This window comes from Balaenoptera ricei, chromosome 4 (genome assembly GCF_028023285.1).
Source record: "Balaenoptera ricei isolate mBalRic1 chromosome 4, mBalRic1.hap2, whole genome shotgun sequence".
Taxonomy (NCBI): domain Eukaryota; kingdom Metazoa; phylum Chordata; class Mammalia; order Artiodactyla; family Balaenopteridae; genus Balaenoptera; species Balaenoptera ricei.
In genome coordinates, this window is record NC_082642.1 from 158,515,987 (window position 1) to 158,536,240 (window position 20,254).

At 47.6% G+C, this 20,254-nt stretch overlaps 1 protein-coding gene across 1 annotated transcript in view; it reads left to right on the top strand.

The window, feature by feature from the left end:
• UBASH3A (ubiquitin associated and SH3 domain containing A) overlaps positions 1-20,254 on the top strand; it is a 49,189-nt gene that overhangs the window by 446 nt on the left and 28,489 nt on the right. Inside the window, exons 2-6 of the mRNA XM_059921627.1 lie at positions 8,725-8,853; positions 10,806-10,859; positions 13,383-13,569; positions 15,948-16,146; positions 19,861-20,030. Coding sequence (XP_059777610.1) covers positions 8,741-8,853; positions 10,806-10,859; positions 13,383-13,569; positions 15,948-16,146; positions 19,861-20,030 — 723 coding nt within the window. The 5' untranslated portion in view covers positions 8,725-8,740. The remainder of the gene's footprint in view (positions 1-8,724; positions 8,854-10,805; positions 10,860-13,382; positions 13,570-15,947; positions 16,147-19,860; positions 20,031-20,254) is intronic.

The window sequence follows — 20,254 nt, forward strand, 5'->3', positions numbered from 1 at the left end:
AAAGACAGGGGACCCGCAGCCAGCACTCTACAGAGACACCTTGCCCGTGCCACTCTGCAGAGTCCTCTGCGTCCCAAGAGGCTTCTGCATACAATACGGCTTAAAGATGTGTTATCAGGGAAAGCACAGAGCCCTGCTGCTGTGGGCAGGGGACTAGGGGCCCCTTTGGAAGGCCAGGGTGAATGTGAGCTAGGTGAGAATCGTGCATTCATTGATTCAGCAAATATTGATGGGCCATCTGCCATGAGCCAGCCATCTAGACTCAGAGCAGGTGGCAGAGGGGACAAAGCGCTCACCTGTGGCCTCAGGTGATGACAAACACTAGGAAGAGATGAGGCTGGGAGAGGTTTAGATAATGATGGGACAATGTGGTGGAGGAAGGCCTCCAGGAAGGAAGTGATGTTTTAGTAGAGCCCTTGATGATGTGATAAAGTGGGTCTTGTGAGCTTGATACTAACCAGGATTCTTGGCCTCCTTAACCAATAGAAATTGATAAGAGGCCAGACAAGAAATTCAGGCAAGGCTGTACTGGGGCTCCTGCAGCCGAGGAAGGAGCAAAAGCAAGTAACAGGTCCCCCTGATCGCTCCCCAAGGGGGGTTGAGCTGGTTCCTGATATGGGGTGAGGGTAGGGGTGTGTCCAGGGGTCAGGCCAGAGGGGTGACTTAGGTGGTCTGCCCACCCCTTTGGTGGTGTCGAGTGCAGGGGGCATGCACAGTGCCCTGCTTTTGCTCCCGGCTCTTCAGAAGTGGCAGTTGGGGTTTTTTTTTTTTTTTGGTCTTTTTGTATTTTTTGAATCTTGTTGTCCAGAATTTGCCCTAACTGTGCATGCACGAAGTTATTTTTAGTCCTTTATAGTTTCTTTGCATTTTGTTTCTCTAGGAGACGTTTGTCCAGGTGCAAGCACTGCAGCAAAGGGTCCCAGGTCCCAGCCTGTCTCCAGCTAAGAGGGGAGCTTGCTCCAAGCATGGGACCATCAATGCCAAAGGCCCAGTGGAGAGGATGAGTTAGGAGTGTTGGAGAAACTCAGGAAAGCCTATGTGCCTGGAGAGGCCAATGGGAAGAGCTTGGAGAGCCCGGGCTCCTGGAAGGACTCTGGTTTGGCATCCACGTGAGGGAAAGGGCGGAGGAGCTGATGTGGTAGATCCCCGGGTGTGGTGGGGATCTACCTGTGTGCACCAAGTATAGGGGCAGGTTTGTGTGTACAGAGAACCAGGAGGAGGCTACTGAAACCCTGGGCCACCACGACGGCGACCAGGGTGCTGGTGGTGCAGGTGGAGATCAAGGGCAGGGTTTGGGATTGATTTTGAAGGTCGTATTGGTGGGATTTGCCAATGGCAACAGTAGGCAAAGAGCTATATGCAGCCAATCGTGATTTACTTCAGTCTTGTTTTCCCACCTCCGAGCACCTGCCCACATATCTCTCAGTGTCTTTTGCATTTAACACCAGGTGTCCCTCAAGCCCATGCATCCCTTCTTTACATCTGTCCTAACTACCCTCCCCAGTCCCTGAAGGAGTATTTGCTCTCAAAGACAGCGACAGGAAACTTAGAAGTTAGTTCTTTCTTTGCTTTTACCTGAGTGTCATAGCTGGCGCTCCCAAGTGTGGTACAGCTCTCGAAGGACAGAGTCTAGAATGTACTCTTTGGGTGTCCAGCACAATGGTGAGTGTATGATGGGCCTCCGTGTATACGAGCTGATTGTAAACCTAGGTGGACGGACAATACCGAGTAGACGTGCAGAAAACCAAAAGCAACCACGAGGTCATATTACCATGTGTCCACATGTTGGCATGTGTGTCAGATGAAGTCAAAGATTGAGCCAATTCACCAGGGGGTATTAGGGAAAGAACCCATGTGGGTAGCTGGACTTCTACCACCATCAAGTAGATTTTCAGAAAGGTTACCTACAATTCAATTCCACCAAACTCAAAATAAAATGTTAAGGAGACAGAAATCAGCATACGTAGGGCTGGCATCGGATATTCACCAAGCTAATGACTTCAGAGGTCTCGGTTTGAAGGCATGAGAAGGGACATCCTCCCCTGAGGGCTCCTCTAGAAGCTGTGAAGCCTTAGTGACCATCTTCACACAGCTTGAGTTACAGGTGTGGTCTGTTTCCACCTTGATTCCTTTAGCGAGTGAAGGGAGGCTTTGGGGGTCAGCCACAGTAGAAATCGTTGATCAGGAAGCTTTAGTCTTTTCACTGTTGGCCTTTGAAGATAACTTTTCAGTCTAAGAGAAAGGAATTAAGCTAGATAGGGCACTTCCTGGTTTACACAGATAAGATATTTAAAAAAAAAAAAAAAGAAATTTACATTTTAATGTGTTATAAGCACCATTGTTCAAAAAGTGGTTAACTATTAGAAGAGAAAAGTATGTTTGAGGAGAGGCTCTATTGCAGACCCCAGATCTACTTTTTTCCCTTTGGGTAACAAGCTTTGCCTATTTTCAGACATTCAAATTTAAGATCTATAATTCATTTGATTTTGAAATTATTTCATCTTTTGAAATTCTCAAAGGAAAAAGATATTACTTTAAAATATAATTTTTACTTTTCACATTTAAAGGTGAAATATTGAAACTTTTTCCTCTGAGGTGGACAAAAATATAAGGAGATGCACTATATAGGTATATGTCATATGTATTCAATATTTGGTGTCCAAACCAGTGCAATAAAACTGAAAAAAGAAGGAGGAGGAGGAGGAGGAAAAAGAAAGGAAAAAAAAAAGGAAAAAAAGAAAAAAGACGAAAGAAAAAGAAAGGAATAAAGGAAGGAAGGGAAGAAGGAGGGAAGGAAGGAAGGGAGAATTTTTAAAAGAAAAGAATATGTACTGGTTAAAAAAAAAAAGAAATAAAGCTAGTATTATTCATGGACAAAATTATTTCTGCACAAAGAATATCTTTAAAATTCTAAAGATAAACTTTTAGAATTAATAAGTAAGTCAAGTAAGACTTGTGGATATAAGTTGAGTGTAAAATAATGTGAAATCAACAGTATTTTGATTTACCAGCAACAGAGAGTAGGAACATGAAATTTTTAAAAGATATACTTTACAGTGCATCAATAATAATCAAATATCTAAGAATAATAAAACCAATATTGTAAAACCTTGTGAAAATTAAGAGGGAAACCTCACTAAAATGGACTTGGAAGGCCAGAAGTGGGAGTTCTCACAGACACACAGGTAGACATCAATTACATGAAGAATTGTCAATTACAGGAAGAATTGTCAATTACAGACCCCAGCAGAAGGATCACCAAAAGGAAAGAATCACCAACTATGCAGCCCCAACAGGAAAAGATGCACATTACATCTCCTACAAGAAATTGACCACCCCGGTAACTCAGCCAGTGAAAAACCATCATCACCCTGAACTCTCACTTTTATCCAATGGACTTAGTTCAAAATAAGCCCTCCCAGCTTCCTCCTTTTTACTATAAAATAATGTTCCTCTCCTTTGTTTATTAGACTTGCCTGTTGGTTTTACTGTGACTTGCTTGTCCTGAATTGCAATTCTCTGTTATTCTCGAATAAACCCATTTTTGCTGGTAAAATAACTGACTTTTATTTTTTAAGATAACAATCTGGATACAGAAACTATGTAACAGAATTGGAAGTGCCTCGGAATTTGGCAACTTACATAAGATGGTCAAATTCCTTGAAAAACAATTTAATCAAACACATACAAGAAAAATAGTCCTATATTTCTTAAATAAAGTAAATCCATAGTTTAAAACTTCCCCAAAAAGAAAATTCTAGGCTCAGATGACTTCACTGATAAATCTTTTCAAATTTTTAAGAAAAAAATTATACCAAACTTACAAAAACTCAGAGAATTTAGAAAGAGTTAATACTTCCCAACACATCTATGAGGCCAGAATAAGGCTGTTGCTAGGGTGACCAACTGTCCTTGTTTTCCTGGGACTGAGAGGATTTTCCTAGGACTGAGAGGGTTTTCCTAGGATGGGAACTTTCAGTGCTAAGACCAAGAAAGTCACAGGTAAGTCAGAATGAGTTGATCGCTGCTGATACCAAAACCTGACAAGGAAATTACAAGAAGGGAAAACAAAAGTCCAAGCTAACTTACAAATATTGATGCAAAGATTTTAAACAAAACATTAACAAATTGATTCCAGCGGTATATAAAAAGGATAACATATTATAGACAAGGAGGTTTTATCTTTGGAAAACAAGATCGATTTAACATTCAAAAGTCAATTGGTGTAAGTTACCTCATTCATTGAATAAAGAAGGAAAACAACATGATCGCCTCAATAGACGCAGAAGAAGCATAAGATAAAATTTAATATCCATTAATGAAATTTTAAAACACTTCAGTAAACTAGGAGTGAAAAGGAATTTCTTTTATTTGATAAAGAGTATCTACCAAAAAGCCACTTTTATTCAACATGGCATTGGAGATCTTTGCCAGACAATATGGCAAGAAGAGGAAATAAGGTTGATAAATATTAGAAAGTGAGGGGAAAAGTGTCATTATTTGAAGATTACATAATTGTGTACATAGAAAATCCAAAAGCATCTACCAAATATTAGAACTAATAAGTGATCTCAGCCAGATTATTGGATGTGATGTCAATACGTAAAAATCAATTGTATTTCTATACACTGGCAGCAAACAAATGGAAACTGAAATTATTTTTAAACCATGGCATCAAAAACATACAACATGTAGGAATAAACTTAATGACAGAAGTACAAGACCCTGAAAACTACAAAGCATTACTACAAGAAATTAAATAAATAGAGAGATATACCATACTCATGAAATGAAAGACTCAACATTGTTGAAATTGATCTATGGAGTCAATGAAATCTCCAACAAAATCCCAGCAGGCCTTTTTATTGGTGGAAACTGGCATAATGCTTTTATTTTCCTCTGGATTCCTTCCCTTTCCTTTTTTAAAATCAATTTTATTGAGGTTTAGTTTACACACTATAAAATGCACCTATCCTAAGTGGTTAGTTCAGTCAGTCTTGACCATCTATGCACCCATATAGTCACCACCAAATCAGGAAATAGGACATTTCCATTATCCCCCCAAACCCCTGCATACACTAGTCTTGGTCAACCACGTTATCTGCTTTCTGTTTCTATAGATTAGTTTTACCGTTTTTAGGATTTCATTTAAATAAAATCATATAGTATGCATGATCTTGTGTCTGGCTTCTTTGAGCCAACAAAATGTTCTTTTAAATTCATCCATGCTGTTGCGTGAATCAGCGGTGTGTTCCTTATTATTGATAAATGTTATCCCATTGATTGAATATACCATAATTTGTGTATCCATTCTCCAGCTGATGGACATTTGGACTCTTTATAGTTTGGGTCTCTTGTGAATAAAGCCATCATGGACATTCATATACAAGTCTTACTGTGGACATACATCTTCATTTCTCTGTGGCAGATTGCTAAGAATGGATTGGTCATATAGCAAATGTATGTTTAACTATAAGGAACTGTCAAAATGTTTTCCAAACTAGTTGGACAATTTTGTATTCCCACCAACAACGTTATGAGAGTTCCAGTTATTCCACAGTCTTGTCAAAACTTGGTATTGTCTGTCTGTTCAATTTTAGCTCTTCTAGTAAGTGTGTTGTGGTATCATGTTGTGGTTTTAATTTACATTTCCCCGATGACTAATGATATTGAATATCTTTTCACAGCCTCATTAGCCATTCATGTATCTTCTATTGTTAAGTGTCCATTTAGATCTTATGATTATCTTTAAACTGGATTGTTTGTTTTCTTATTATTGATTATAATAATATAAATACACACAATAGATACATATGCAATTACAGTAAGTCCCCTACATATGAACCTTCAAGTTGCGAACTGTCAAAGATGCAAACGTGCGTTCGCATGTCCAATCACGTAAGTTAGTTCACGTGTCTAGCGTACATTGTCACGTGCGTGCATCCTCTACAAGTGGTTGTGCTTTGTGTACTTTACTGTACAGTACTATATAGAGTACAGCAGTACAGTGTCTTTATTTCAAGCCCAGGATGTCTGGAAGCAAGTGTAAAAGCAGCGGTATACAGCCGATTGTGTTAGTTGAGTATCTAGGCTAACTTTGCTGGGCTTACTAACAAATTGTACTTACGAACGTGCTCTTGGAACGGAACTCGCTCGTATGTAGGGGACTTGTGGTATATTATATTATATTCTCTATATATTCTGGATATAAGTCCTTTGTCAGGTGTATATATGATGATATTCTCTCCCGGTCTGTGCCTGGCCTTTTTATTTTCTTTATGATGTCTTTTCAAGAGCAGATGTTTTCAATTTTGATGAAGTCCAATTTATCAATTTTCTTCTTGTATGATTCATGCTTTTTATGTACTAAGAAAGCTTTGAAAACTCCAACATAGCAAAGGCTTTTCCTTTTAGAAGTTTCACAGTCTTAGCTTTTATATTTAGGTTTATCATACATTTTGGGTTAATTTGGGGGCATGGTGTGGAGAAAGGGTTGAGGTTCATACTTTTCCCATATCAATATGCAGTTTTCCAGCACTATTTGTTGAAAATATTACCCCTTCCCCCATGAATTACATTGATCCCTTTGTTGAAAGTCAGTTTGGCTACATATGAGGGTCTTTCTACACTCTCCAATGGCTCACTATGGCAACCTGATTTTTAAATTTATATGAAAAATCAAGGGGCCCAGAGGAGCTAGACAATCTTGAAGTAGAAGACACAAATCAGAGGCCTTAGCATTATAGTAATTAAAATAGTGTAGTGTGGACACAAAAATGAACAAATCAAACAGGAAAACATAATAGAGTCAGAAACAGACTAATACATATTCAGTCAACTGACTTATAATAAGCATTCTACTGCAATTCACTGGGCAGAGGATGGTCTTTTCAATGAATAAAGGTATAGGGAAATAAATGAACTTTTACGCCTACCTCCCACCATATAGAGAATTAATTCAAGGGGATCATAGAGCTAAATATGAACCACAAACATGGTAAAGCTCCAAGAAGAAAACATAGGAGACTATCTTCATCAATGTTGGATTAACAACGATTTCTTAAATAAGATGTAGGAAGTTCTAACCTTAAAAGAAAAGATTGCCAAATTAATTTTTATTCAAATTAAGAACTTTTGTTTCGCCCAGAGACATTACTAAGAGATTAAAAAAGCAAACCAAAGCCTGGAAGAATTTACCTGTAAAGGCATCCAACAAAAGACTCATCTCTAGAGTTTCCACAAATTGATAAGCAAGCACAAACAATCCAATTTAAAAATGGCAGACAACTAGAAGAGGCCCATCCCCAAAGAGGAAGTTCAGATGGTCAATAGCCTGTCTCATGGTGCTCAGTGTCACTGACATTTGGGGAAATGCAAGTTAGAACCACAGTGAGATACAACGACACACCCCCAGACTGGCTGAAAGACTGATAACATCAAGTGTGGGCAAGTATGTAGAGCAGCAGGAACTTTCATCCACTGCTGGCGAGGGGCAAGTTGGTACAACTGCTTTATAAAATTGCTTGGCAGTTTCTAATGAAGGATGCACATGTCCTATGACCTCCCTATCCCACACCTAGACGGGTACCTAACAGAAATGCATACATGGGACACTCAAACACATATACAAGAATGTGTGCAGCAGCAAAACTGAAAACCCCCCAAATGTACATCAACTGAGAACTAGAGAAATAAATTATGGTGCATTTATCTGATAGTTCACAGCAATACAGCGAACCATGGCTACACTCAATAACGTGGATAAATTTCACACTCATAACTTTGGGCAAAAGGAATCAGATGTGAAAGAGTACATGCTATACGGTTCTGTTTATGTCAGATTCAAAGATGAGCAAAATTACTATACAAGTGAGCACAGCAGCTACATCTTGGGGTAGGGAGGAGAAAACTAGGAGGCTGGGGGAATGACGCTGGGGGACAAGGGGTTTCTGAGGTTCTGGTGATGTTCTAGAACAGGGTTTCTCAACCTTGGCACTGTTGACATCTTGGTCTGGACCCTTCTTTGCTGTCATGTACGCTGCAGCATTCCTGGCCTCAACCCACTGGGTGCAGGTAGCAAACACCCCCTCCTCCACCTGTGACAACCAAAAATTGTCACAAACATTGCCAGTGGTCCCTGGGGATGGGGGCCAAAATTCCCCTGGTTGAGGACCTTTGTTTTATTGCTGGTCTTGGAGGATTAGGTTAGTGAGCTCACTTTATGAAAATGCATTGAGCTGTAAATGTAGGATTCATCAGCTTTTCTGCATGCATATTAAACTTTAAAAGTTTTTTAAATTAAAAAAAAAAAAGTCAGTGAATAACTAAAAGAGCCAAAACTTTTAGAGCTAGCAGGGACACTAGATGCAGTGTCTTGCAGGTAAGGAAGCTAAGATCCAGTGGCTCGGGGTTAACCCCACACCAGCTTCCCCTCCCACACCCTGCCCCCTCCCTCCCAGGCCGACTCGCTCCCAAATACAGCCCAAGTCAGAGCCAAGGCCGATCCCATGCAGGTACTCGGTTGGACCTGTGGACCCCAAACCCCACTGTGGAAGGGGCTTGGTGGACCTTACAACCACACTCTGCAAAGAGAATTCTGAAAACCAATAGCTCATGCAAACAGGATATTAGCTTTTGTCAGAAAGATCAAAAAGGGCTTGAGGTTTCTCTTCTCAGCCCCAGCCTCCCCTGCCTCTCCCTCCCTGCTTTATCTGCTTGCTTCAGTCGGCATCAGGAAGCGATGGCAGCGGGTGAGACTCAGATCTATGCCAAGGTTTCCAGCAAGCTCAAGGGCCGCAGCACCACCTCACTCCTGGACCCCCTCCTGAGCATGGGCTTCCCGGCACACACCGCGTGAGTACCGCCCTGCCTGGCCGTGTGCCCTGGACCCTGAGCTGGCCCCTCTGTGGCCACAAAGCTGCAGGTGGCTCAGAGCGCTTACTTCCTGTCAAAGGGTGCACCATGCAGGGCCAGAGACCGGCTCAAAATGAGGCCTTTTCTGCTTTTATAAATGACACGATCTTTGCCTTTTAAAGACAAACTCTGCTGGCAGGTGATGGAGGGACATTGAAATTTGTGAAAATTGGAAGCAGGGTTTGGAGGGGCCTGGCTGTACCCCCTCTGTGGGCAGCTCAGGGAATCTGAGACAGCTTTTTAGACTCGAATTTGAAAGCCTCAAAGCCGGGTGGGTCTCTGATGCTGGGACCTCTTAAAATACACAAGAACGTAGTTCTAAATATGCAGGGAAACCCCTTGTCCTTAGGGGGGACTCTCTTGAATGTCTGATAATGGAGCGAAATGGTTAAGGAACTCCCCGAGCAGGGTGGACATAATCCTACTTATCCAAGGAGAAGGGCCACACAGAGACGACTCCACCTTGAAGGTTACCCTCCGGGAGAGGACGGGGTCCCTCAAAACAATGAGCTTGAGACCGACATCAGGTTGCAGCTTCCACAGTGTTCTTAGATCTGGTGCTTTTCACGTGTTTATTCATGTGGGAAATACATCATAAGTCCCCTTAGGTAACCTCGGATTTGGGAGGGGGCAAACTCCCCTTAAACAGATGACAAACCCTTGCCCAACTGCGTGGAATGACTGAGGCTGGACCCCTTTCCTCCCCAGTCCAAATCAGGACTTTGTTGTCATGTTATGCTCATAGTGAACCGGGGTTCTGTGAGACGGGAACAGAACCAGGCGTGTGCAGGGTGCTTGCCGTGGGCCGGGCACCGTCCATCAGGGGCAGACGGGGACACCGAGGCCGGAGAGGGCAGATTCTGGAGGGGCAGGGCTGGAACCCCACTCCCGGTGCTTGTAACACTCACGCTTTATTACGTGACTGAAGCCACCATTGGGGACATGCTCAAAATTCCTTCCAGTTTAAACAGCTCAGTGTTGGAGGTGGAGAAACGTGTTTTAAACGTCTCCCTTAGGCGAGAGCACCCAGGTAAGGCTCCTGTTAACCTCTCCAGGCAGCCTCATCCCCGCCAGTATCCTCTGAAACAGCAGTGCTGGGCACTGGCCATCTTGGGTGCCTGGTCAACTCCGGCTATTTCCAGGCTGAATTCCTGGATGAATTACCTTCACCAAACTCCATTCTGTCCAGTTCAGTCCCCTGCAGTTAAACTCCATTCAGGGTACATTCATTCAAGGATGAGTAAGACTTGGTTAGGCCCAGGGACCTCGCGGTCCAGTCGATCAGGGAGAGGGACTCAAGTCCATTGAGATGAGGGGCAAGGTGGCCATGTGTACGGTGGGGAAGTGCAGGGGAGCTGCACGGGCATCTGCTTGGGTGGTTTGCAGAGGGCTTCCTGGAAGAGGAACATCTGAGCCGAGCCTGGAAGACCCAGTGCCATTTCCCCCAGGGCATGTTGGCACCAGGCCTAATCTTGGCAGGGAGGCACGTGTGCAAGCCTGGGACATGGCCCTGCACAGCCGACTCGAGGGTCCAAGAGCGGGTCCACCTGTCTTGGGAGCAGGTGCGTTGGGGAGGGATGGGGACGCGGGATTCGGGTGTGGGTGGATCTCAGGACAGGAGCCCTTGGACTCCGTGCCAGGGACTGGGGGTGGGAGCCAGGGAAGGAAAATGATGGGCTGAGATGCAGGGCGTCTGCGTTTCCAAAACCGCAGTGGTGCCACGCGGAGGGCGGAGACCTGGGCGCTGCATCCCACTGTGAGGTCTGGCCGTCCAGCCCCTGGGGGGGACCCCCTAAGGGCCCATGTGTTGCAGGGACACTCCTGTCTCTCTGACCTTTCCCAAAGAACAGAAGGCAGGTTCTGAGAGCTCCTCGCGTTCTCCCTCCCCACAGGCTCAAGGCGTTGGCGGCCACTGGAAGGAAGACAGCGGCGGAGGCGTCAGACTGGTGGGTGCGGTGAGGTCTCTGCAGGGTGGGCGCTGGGAAGTGCCCAGGACACTCCGGGGGGCGGGGAAGCTCCATGCCGCCCACCCAGCCCCCAGGGAAAGGAATAAAGAAGCCCCGGTTAAAATGGAAAACAAAAGAGAGAGAACTTTGAACAATGTTTTCTTCACTTAAAAGTCTGATTTAATCCAAATGTGCCTGTCAGTGAAGAACAATATCCATGTGATTTGTTTAGTAAATAGGGGAGAGCCATTTTTGCTGATAGGAAGGCGAGTTTGCCACTCTCTCCGCCTCTGATGGGGCGAGAACTTGCAGGTGGTGCTGAATGCCCCCCAAGGCCTTGCACGTTGCCCCTCAGGGTGCCAGGTGCCTGGGGGCTGTGGGGAGCTCTGGGTTCCAGGAGGCTCAGCCAGCCCTCAGCTCTGCGGCTCTGCCAGCCTCCTGCTGCTACGGGCCTCGGTTTCCTGCCCTGGGAATCAAAGAGGACACCCTGTTCTCTAAAACTCAGTCCCGACCGCATGTGGCATGATGCCATCATTCTGCCCCTGGTGGGAAGTCCCCTCATGCTCCGCCCCGGAATAGCTGCAGTGAAAATCAAACAAAAATCCCAGGTCCCGCCAGGCTGGGGTGCCCTCCCCAGAGCAGGATGGCAGACGCTGGCACCAGGTCTCTGAGGGCTCAGCGTGTCCTCAGCGGGAACCCCTTCCACCTCCAAAAACTCTAGGCCAAGGGCAAAAATGCCAGCCCCGTACAGGACAAAGGGAAGCACCCGGGACCCTCTGGGCTAGGCTAACCCTAAAGTCAATTGCAGAATTGGAATTAAAAACCAGACCCACTGTCCTGAGGGTCGTGCTAGTGGTGACTCAGCCAGAAAGCCCAGCAGACCCACCGAAGAACAGGGAGGTGGTGGGTCCCCTAGATTCTGTGAGAGTGGGCCCAACCTCACTCCTAATCGGGGGCGGGGGGCTGCAAATTAGGATGCCGTTAACAACAAAAGGTGGCTTCAAGTGTTGGTGAGGATGAGGGGAAGACGGTCTCTCACTTTCTCAGCTGCAATAGCGGTGAATATCCACACTGAAAATGTGTAGCTGCCACCCAGAAGTTCATGTCCAAGTACATTCCCTGGAGAAACACAGAGGACCTAAAAAGACATGTACAAAGATCTTGATCACAGTGCTATGAAATTTTAAGAAAAGAAAACAATTTAAATGTCCATCAGTGGCATGGGTGGATGAGATATTACCTACGTAGATGATGCACTGTTATATAGCCCTTAGAAGGTTCATTCTGACAAACTTCCCCAGATGTATGTGCATTAATGTGGAGAGATTACAAAAACACAGGTTTGAGTAAAAAATGCAAGTTGCAGAATAATTTGAACAATAGCTTATGATTTATATAAAACACACACAAGTGCTATCTGTGGATTTGTTACCTAAATGTCTAGAAGAAAACAGAGCAGATTAAGACTTGAGGTTTCCTCTAGAAAAGGGGAAGTGAGCTACAATGGAAGGGGTATAGCTTCCTCTATTGGTATTTTTTTTATTAAGGAGAAGGTATTTGTGTATATCTTATGTTTTCTCCAGTGGTTGTACCCTGATTCCTGAATTCAATATTATGTCACAAGCACTTCTCTGAGTCATCAAAAATTATTCAAATCCATAATTTCCAATGACTGCATGATAAAGTTATTATCTTTTTTCTCATTTTTTCCTTCTTTCCTATTATAAATAACCGTACAATGAATATGTTATATGCAGTCTTATCTATACTTTTTGCTTTCTGCTTTGGATAAATTGCTGGAAGTGGAATTATTAGTTCAAATGGAATGGGTATTTTAAGGCTATTGACACATCTTAGCAAATTGCTATGTGTCAAGTTTGCAGAAATTCATCCTTAAGTCTCATGCACCTTTGACACAATTAAGCATAACTTTTACCCTCTCAAAGACATTCTGTTAATTTGACAAGTGAGAAAATAAGCGTCTCGTGGTTGTCTCAATTTTTTTTTATTATTGGTGAGAATGAACTTGAATTGGGAGCTCTATGTCATTTTTCCTAGTATTTCTTTTTTTAGTATTTAAAATAACTTTCTGAATTGAAAGAAAATATAGTAGCCACCTAAGTTCTGTCTAGTTCCTTGCGGCTTTGATTTTTACACTTAATTTGAAGTTGGAGATGAAATTAAAGTGTGAGTTTTTTTCCACAAAATTTTCAACCCTAAGGAGATGCCTGGCCCACAAAGGCCATTAGAAGACCAGGTTTTGAGTGTTTCTGGCACCTTTCTCTCCTTTTCTGGCTCTTTGGCCTGGGAATCAGACTAGCCAGGATCTGAGACCTGGCTGGACGCTGACCTGCTCTGCGGCCACACTCAGCCCCGTGGTCGGCAAGTCCCGCCCGGGCACGGACACCTCTGCTCTGCACGGCCTGCTGTTCTGAGTTGCTGTCACCACTGTCCTGTGTCCTCCATGGGGAAAGACTCTTTTGGCCACGACGCCAGGTAAAAGTGTCCCGTTCTCTGTTGCAGGCTGCACTGCCATTGCAATGACCCTTCTCTCGACGACCCCATCCCCCAGGAGTACGCCCTTTTCCTCTGTCCCACGGGACCCCTGCTGGACAAACTTCAAGAGTTCTGGAGAGAGAGCAGGCGTCAGTGCGCAAAGAACAGAGCCCATGAGGTCTTCCCTCACATAACGCTCTGTGACTTCTTCACGGTGAGTCAGTCCAAGGAGTTTTTAATGCTCATTAACACAGCAGCTGAGTCATTTTCTGCCATAACTAGGTGGTGATGGGGCAAAATCGAGGGGTTTACTTTCACAGGGTGGTCCACAATGGTGGTGTTACCTGGATTCTTTGTGTGAGATATCCTTTACTTTCCTCCTCATCTTTGTCTGGTCAACTTCTATTCATCCTTCAGAACCCAACTCATTTATCCCCTCCCTTTTTGAGTCTTCCCCAGCTCCCCAGGCAGAAGAGGTTGCTGCCCTTTGTGCTCCCACCATCCTCTTGTTTCTAAGTCTAGTGGCACTATTTCCCTGTTGCATGGCCATGTGTCTGGTGCAGTTCTGCATCCCTCACTGGACTGAACCGCTCAAGTGAAGGAGGATAATTCACTTACCATTGCCCCCAGAGACCAGCACCATGCCTCAAACAGAGTGGGTGCTTCACAGATGTGTGATGGATCAATTGAAGAACGGGTTGGCCAGCCACAGATGTAGGACTTCTCCCTGCCTGGGGGACCAGCCCCCTGATTCGAAAGATGTTCAGAGAGCCAGCTTCAGCTCCCAGGATGGGGTCCTGGGAGGTGAGAAGGACCGGGGATGCTCAAAAGACAAGAGGGAGGCATGAGAATGAGGGAAGGAGGGGCAGACACCACTGTGGCTCCCGACCAGAGAAAAGTACGGAGGGCACACCCTGGCCCCGCCCCGGCTCTACTGCCAGCAAACTCTAAGGGTCCCACCAGGGCCCAAGGAGCCCTCTGTCCCAGGCTCCTTTGCGCTGCACGGAAAGGGGGACGCAAACCTGTGCAGGAAGGCTTCCAGAAGATGCCCAGAAGAAGCAGCATCTTCCAAAGCCCTTGACAATCATCCTCATTTGCCAGGGCCAGTGGGGAGGGATTCCCAGGTGCTGAAAGCAAGAAAGTCCCAGGCAAACCAGGGTGAGTTGGTCACCCTACTTGCACATTGATGGCATTTGTGACAGGCTCCTTCCTGGCTTGTCCTAGGAGCTCATCAGGGAAAGGAGAGGCAGTGAAGCCAGCAACGAACATGACCTTAGAAATGGACACGCCTGGTCCTGACAGCCAGAGAGCTGACCGGGGCCTCCAACTCCTCCTCCCAGCCTGTCGAGGCATGTCCATTTGCGCACACATACACACATACACAGAGACACACACAGCATCACACACAGACACACCACACACAGACACCATGTCACACACACCGCAGATACACAGAGACACACACAGCATGACACACAGACACACCATACACGTAGATACACACACACACATTTCCCTTCTCTCGAGGTAGCTGCCCCCTCACGCCCACCCCACGTCCCACCCTGCCCTGGTGGCTGCGTGCCCCTTTCCAGCAGAAGAGTGTAATAGGGATTCACTCTTTGCCTTTGATTCTGTAAAATAGGAACGCTCAGCCACCAACTAGTGCCGTCATCTACAGGTCGGTGTATAACGTGCCTCCATGCTCCCAGGTTACGTGAGGGGGGTGCCCTCCAGGCAACACGTGCTTTCCAGGCCCTACGACGACTGCAAAGATACCACAGGCGGGGTGAATTTAGGGCGCTCCTGGTTAGCAGGGGAGCTGAGGGTGCGCATTAGCAACGATGATAAGGTTCACAACTCAGAGAATAAAGAGGGCTGTGGGAAGCCCAGAGGGAGCCAGCTGCTGGGGAGAGGAGGATTTGGCCGGCTCCCCGAAGGGGGTGGCTCTGTCAGGCCTCCACTGGGGTCCCACACGGGTGCATGGAGTCTTTCTCACTGAGCAAGGAGCCAAGAGCTGTGTGGCCAGAGGGCAGGTGAGTGGGTGACAGCAGGGTTGAGGGGGAGCTTGTGAGCCAAGACCACGTCAGAGGAGACCCTGCTGGGGGCAAGGACGGCTCGATCACCGGCCGAGCGTGTGGCCTGCTGCCGGGTCTGAAGGTCAGCAGCCGAGGGGTAGGCTACAACCCTCCTCAGTAGGGTAGGTTCTGAGCAGTGCACCCCGGGGCCGCCTTGGCATCTACGGGAAACCTCCAGAAGCCAATAATGCAGCCCTGAGCCCAGCTGTGGGCCACAGGACTGGAGGAGGGGGTTCAGGATGGGATGCGGGGTTGGGTCAACTCAGCGTGGGGCGAGGCACACATTTAGAGGGACAAGGGATTTTTGACCTGGGCATTCAAAGGCTATTCTATTCCAAAAAGAACTTGACCTGAATTCTATAAGAAACTGGGGGCCAGCTACAGAACGGATCCATCACCCCAAACACCAGGACCAGGTAAATTATGTTACAGCATCGTGACCAGAAAAGAGGCTCCCGAGGCTGCCTGATTGTTATTAGTTAAGGTAACAGGTGACTGTCCTGTCTCTGTCCCTCAGTGCGAGGACCAGAAGGTGGAGTGTCTGTATGAAGCACTGAAGAGAGCCGGGGATAGGACCCTGGGCGCCTTCCCCTCGGCTGTGCCTCTGGTTCTCCATTCTTCCGTCAGCTACCTGGGCTTCTTCGTGAATGACAGCCCCGCAGATATCATCCAGGAATTTGCTGTGATGTTCGCCACGGAAGCTTCCATCTTAGCAGGTAGGCAGCCCCAGGCAGAAGCACACGCAGGGCCCGGTTAATAGAAAGTGGTCCCTTTGTGCCTGGGGCTGAGCTCGCCACACTCGGATGCGACGGGCAGACCCCAGGGCAGCAAGAGTGAGGCTGTTTCCCCGATGCAGCGACGGTCGTCCTGCGGGGTGGTCGCGCTGGCCTGGCTGGCCAGGCACAGGGTTGTCTGCACCCCCACTAGGTCACTTCCACACCCACCTGGCCCTTACAGCCAGCAACTATGACATGGCCTTAACCTGAGGCTGAACAATTAGCTAGAACGTCCGTAACGGGCCAGGATGTCCTTCAAAAATGTGAGCTAAGTCAGACAGAGAAAGACAAATACCATATGATATCGCTTATACGTGGAATTAAAAAAATGGTACAGATGAACCTATTTCCAAAACAGAAGTAGAGTCACGGATGTAGAAAACAAACTTACGGTTACCAAGGAGGAAAGGGGTGCGAGGGATAAATTGGGAGATTGGGACTGACATAGACACACTACTATACACAAAATAGATAACTAATAAGAACCTGCTGTATAGCACAGGGAAATCTACTCAGTACTCTGTAATAACCTGTATGGGAATAGAATCTAAAAAAGAGTGGGTGTATGTATACGTATAACTGATTCACTTTGCTGTACAGCAGAAACTAACACAACATTGTACATCAATTGTACTCCAATAAAAAATAATTAAAAACAAAAAAGAGTGAGCGAATAGAAAGACTCAGAACTAGCAGAGGGCTCTTCTCTAAGTGGGAATAGCCTTGTCTGCACCAATGTGGTTTTTCAAAACACTCAGCCGTGTTCCAGCTGCTGGGAAACTGTCCCAGGAGGGACGGTGTGTGGCCACATGATGACAGGGGGTTGTAGGCGGGGGTACCTCCCCCAGCCCCACACCCACCAGCGGCATCCCTCCTCACCAGGCCAGTGCTGTATGTAAAACACAAGTCCTAGCTGATTCATTTTAATGTTTTCGGTATGAGCGTAGTCTTGTCTCCTTGGCCTCTTGGGGGGACAATTATCTAGACTCACTTTGAGAATCAGCCAAATTCACTTTCCTCAGACACCAGCCCCGGTCTGGAGACTGAGGCTCCGGCTGGGGTTTAGTGAGAAGAATTCCAGACTTGACCTCAGGTGTGAATTTTCCCTCATCTCTGGTTGGTGGTGTGACCTGAATCATGTCCTCTGACCCCTGAGTCGTCTTCTTTCTCTGCAAATGGCTGGGGGTCTCGCCCTTTAAACAGTTTGGGCTGTTTGGGGAACTTCCCCGTGGTCCTGGTACTCAGAGGTGCTCCGCACTGCTGTGTTTTGCTGAGTCTGAAACTCGAAGAGGCCACAGCACCCTGGTAGCGGGACCCCTCCCTGCCCCCTGCAGACATATATGAATGCAGATGCCAGTCACATGAATAATTTCCTTAGTCCCAGATTTCCATTTGGAGGCTCGCTTGTCGAGTCTGGGATCGTATTTGCTAGATAATGATAACCTTACCCCATGTCCTTGCGGACTGCCTCCTTTATGTAAACGTGAGTTCAGGGCATGGCTCTTGAATCTCCTTGTCTCTAAAAGGATGACGGACGTGGCTCTTGTCCTGATGCAGTGTATCAGCCGCTTGCCTCCGAGCAGGCCTAGCACCTCACTTACTCCCACGCCCCCAAAAAGTGGCTCTTAATGACCACTCATTTTCAAAATAGAGTGACCGAGGGCTGTGCAGGGTAAAAAGTGCCTGCCCAAGGTCACTGTCATGGGTTGAAAAGTGTCCCCTAAAATTCACGTCCACCAAAACCTCAGAAAAGGACCTTATTTGGAAATAGGGTCTCTGTAGATGTAAGTAGTTGAGGTCACACTGGAGTAGGATAGGCCCTAAGTCCAGTGACTGGTGTCCTTGTATGACGAGAAGACACAGAGACACAGAGGAGAGGCCATGTGACCACGGAGGCAGGCATTGAAGGGATGCGGCCACAAGCAAAGGAATGCTGGGGCCACAGGAGCTGGAGGAGGCAGGGAGGGACCCTCCCCGGGAGCCTTCAGCGGGGGGCGCTGCCCTGCGACACCTTGGCTTTGGACTTCCAGCCTCCAGACACATGAGAACAAATTTCTGTTGTTCTAGGCCACTCAGGTTGTGGCCATTTGTGACAACAGCCCAGGAAACCAACAGAGTCCCCAAGCCAGTGGGTGGTGGAGCTGGCACTGGAGTCCAGCCATGTCCTGCTCCGTGCCTCCTGGGCTTCGTGCTGACCCGCTCCGCACCCTGGGAAACCGGCTTTGACCTCACGTCCATCGCCCACCCCTCAGCAGGCTCCGCCCTGCCCTCCACGGCCGGCACCCTGGGCCTGACCCTGATGGGTCGGGAGCGACCAGTCACAGCTCAGCCAGCAAGCGTGTTCCTGGCCAGCTCACAGTCCCCAGGGGCATGGGCCACACAGAGAAAAAGACAAGCGCCCGTTCAGATCAGGTGACTCGGTGATCTCTCTGATGACGACCTCAGCGGGCCTTTCCCAGGCCACGCTGACTCATCCACGGCAAGGCCGTCCCCCCACCTCGTCTGGAACACCCGAGAAAAGGAATTTCCCCGCCACCCACATGTTCTCTTGCTTCGAGCTCCTCACCCCCGCAGCTCAGGGCCTGGAGACCTCGCCGGTTTCTCTTTTGCTACCAAAGGCTCAGATAGAGGACGGGAGACATCGACGGGGTTGCCAAGTCTGGGCTCCAGGAAGTGGGTGCATCACCCTTGACGTTTTTCAGGGGGAAGGCAGATCCTGTGTGTTGCTAAGTGTTGCCCGTGAGAAAGGTAGCAGGTAACTAAGATTTACTGAAAGTTTCCCGGGGACCTTACAGTTGGGAGGCCGGTTTCCCAGGACAAGGCTGTCCAATCCTCAAGTTGTTGGTGTCGAAACTGAAGCTGAGTCAGACCAAGACGGTCCCCAAAGTCAGCTGCCAAACGGGGCAGCTGGGTCTAAAGTCAGGTCTATCAGATTCCAGAGTCTGTGCAGTTCCATTAATCGCCGCCTCCCCGGAACAAAGCTGCTTTGTGACCCGGCTGAAATCGGATCCTGGCTGCTTCGGGGACGCTGCTGCCCACTGACCTGAGGGCCCTGGGATGAGGTCCAGGAGGGCTGGGGCCATGAAGGCAGAGATCACTCAAAAAGACCAGGGCCTTGGCCGCTCCAAGGGCTTCCTGCTTCACCAAAGTCAGCAGAATATTAGAGGCACTGTGACGTCTGATGGAATCGCATTGCTTAGGGCATTTTCTTCCAGAGACTCTGCAACTGAACAAAAAGCCATTGACTGCAGCATGAGCCCACCCGTGCAGGCCACTGTATGACATGCACACCCCGGGGGATGAAGGAGATTGGAATCAATTGTTGGGGCAATTAACTTGCAAATTGATGGGCCACAAACACCCCTCCCCCAAAACCTGTGTCTCTATACCCTCTGCTTTCCTGCTTCTTTGTAGAATCTTCAAGTACCCAGCTACCTCCTTAAACAGGTGACCTCTGTGTGGTGGCCCGTCTGGGCCAACTCCTTGCCTTGTCGGGGGAGTGCTGGTGTGGGGAGGGGAATGGGTAGAGGCAGGAGGTGAGTGTGTAAAGGCGTTTGCACCTCCAACCCGGGCTCATGGCCACCCCGGATGCGGAGACCCGGGCGTGCAGTGCGGACGTCTGGGTCAAGGTGCCCCGTTTGCCTGATTTCACAGACTGCACCGTGAAGCCCTGCACCAAGCAGCTGCATCTCACCCTGGCCCACAAGTTCTATCCCCACCACCAGAGGACGCTGGAGCAGCTGGCCAGAGCCGTCCACCCCGGCCACGCCTGCCAGTGGACGGCCGCACTGTACTCCCGGGACATGCGCTTTGTACACTACCAGGTGAGCGAACGCAGGCGGACGGCTAGACTGGACCCGCCATGGGAACAGGTGAACGGCTGCCCTCCTGACGGAGCCCTGACCCCAGGAGCCCTCGGATGGAGGTTTTTCAGCAGAAGGGCAAACTTCTCTCCCTTCCCTAAAATCATGCTGTGGCCTGCATTTTGGAATTAACATTCTTTTGTATGTGAGTCACAGACACAGAAATTTGGGGGAAAAGTGGAAAC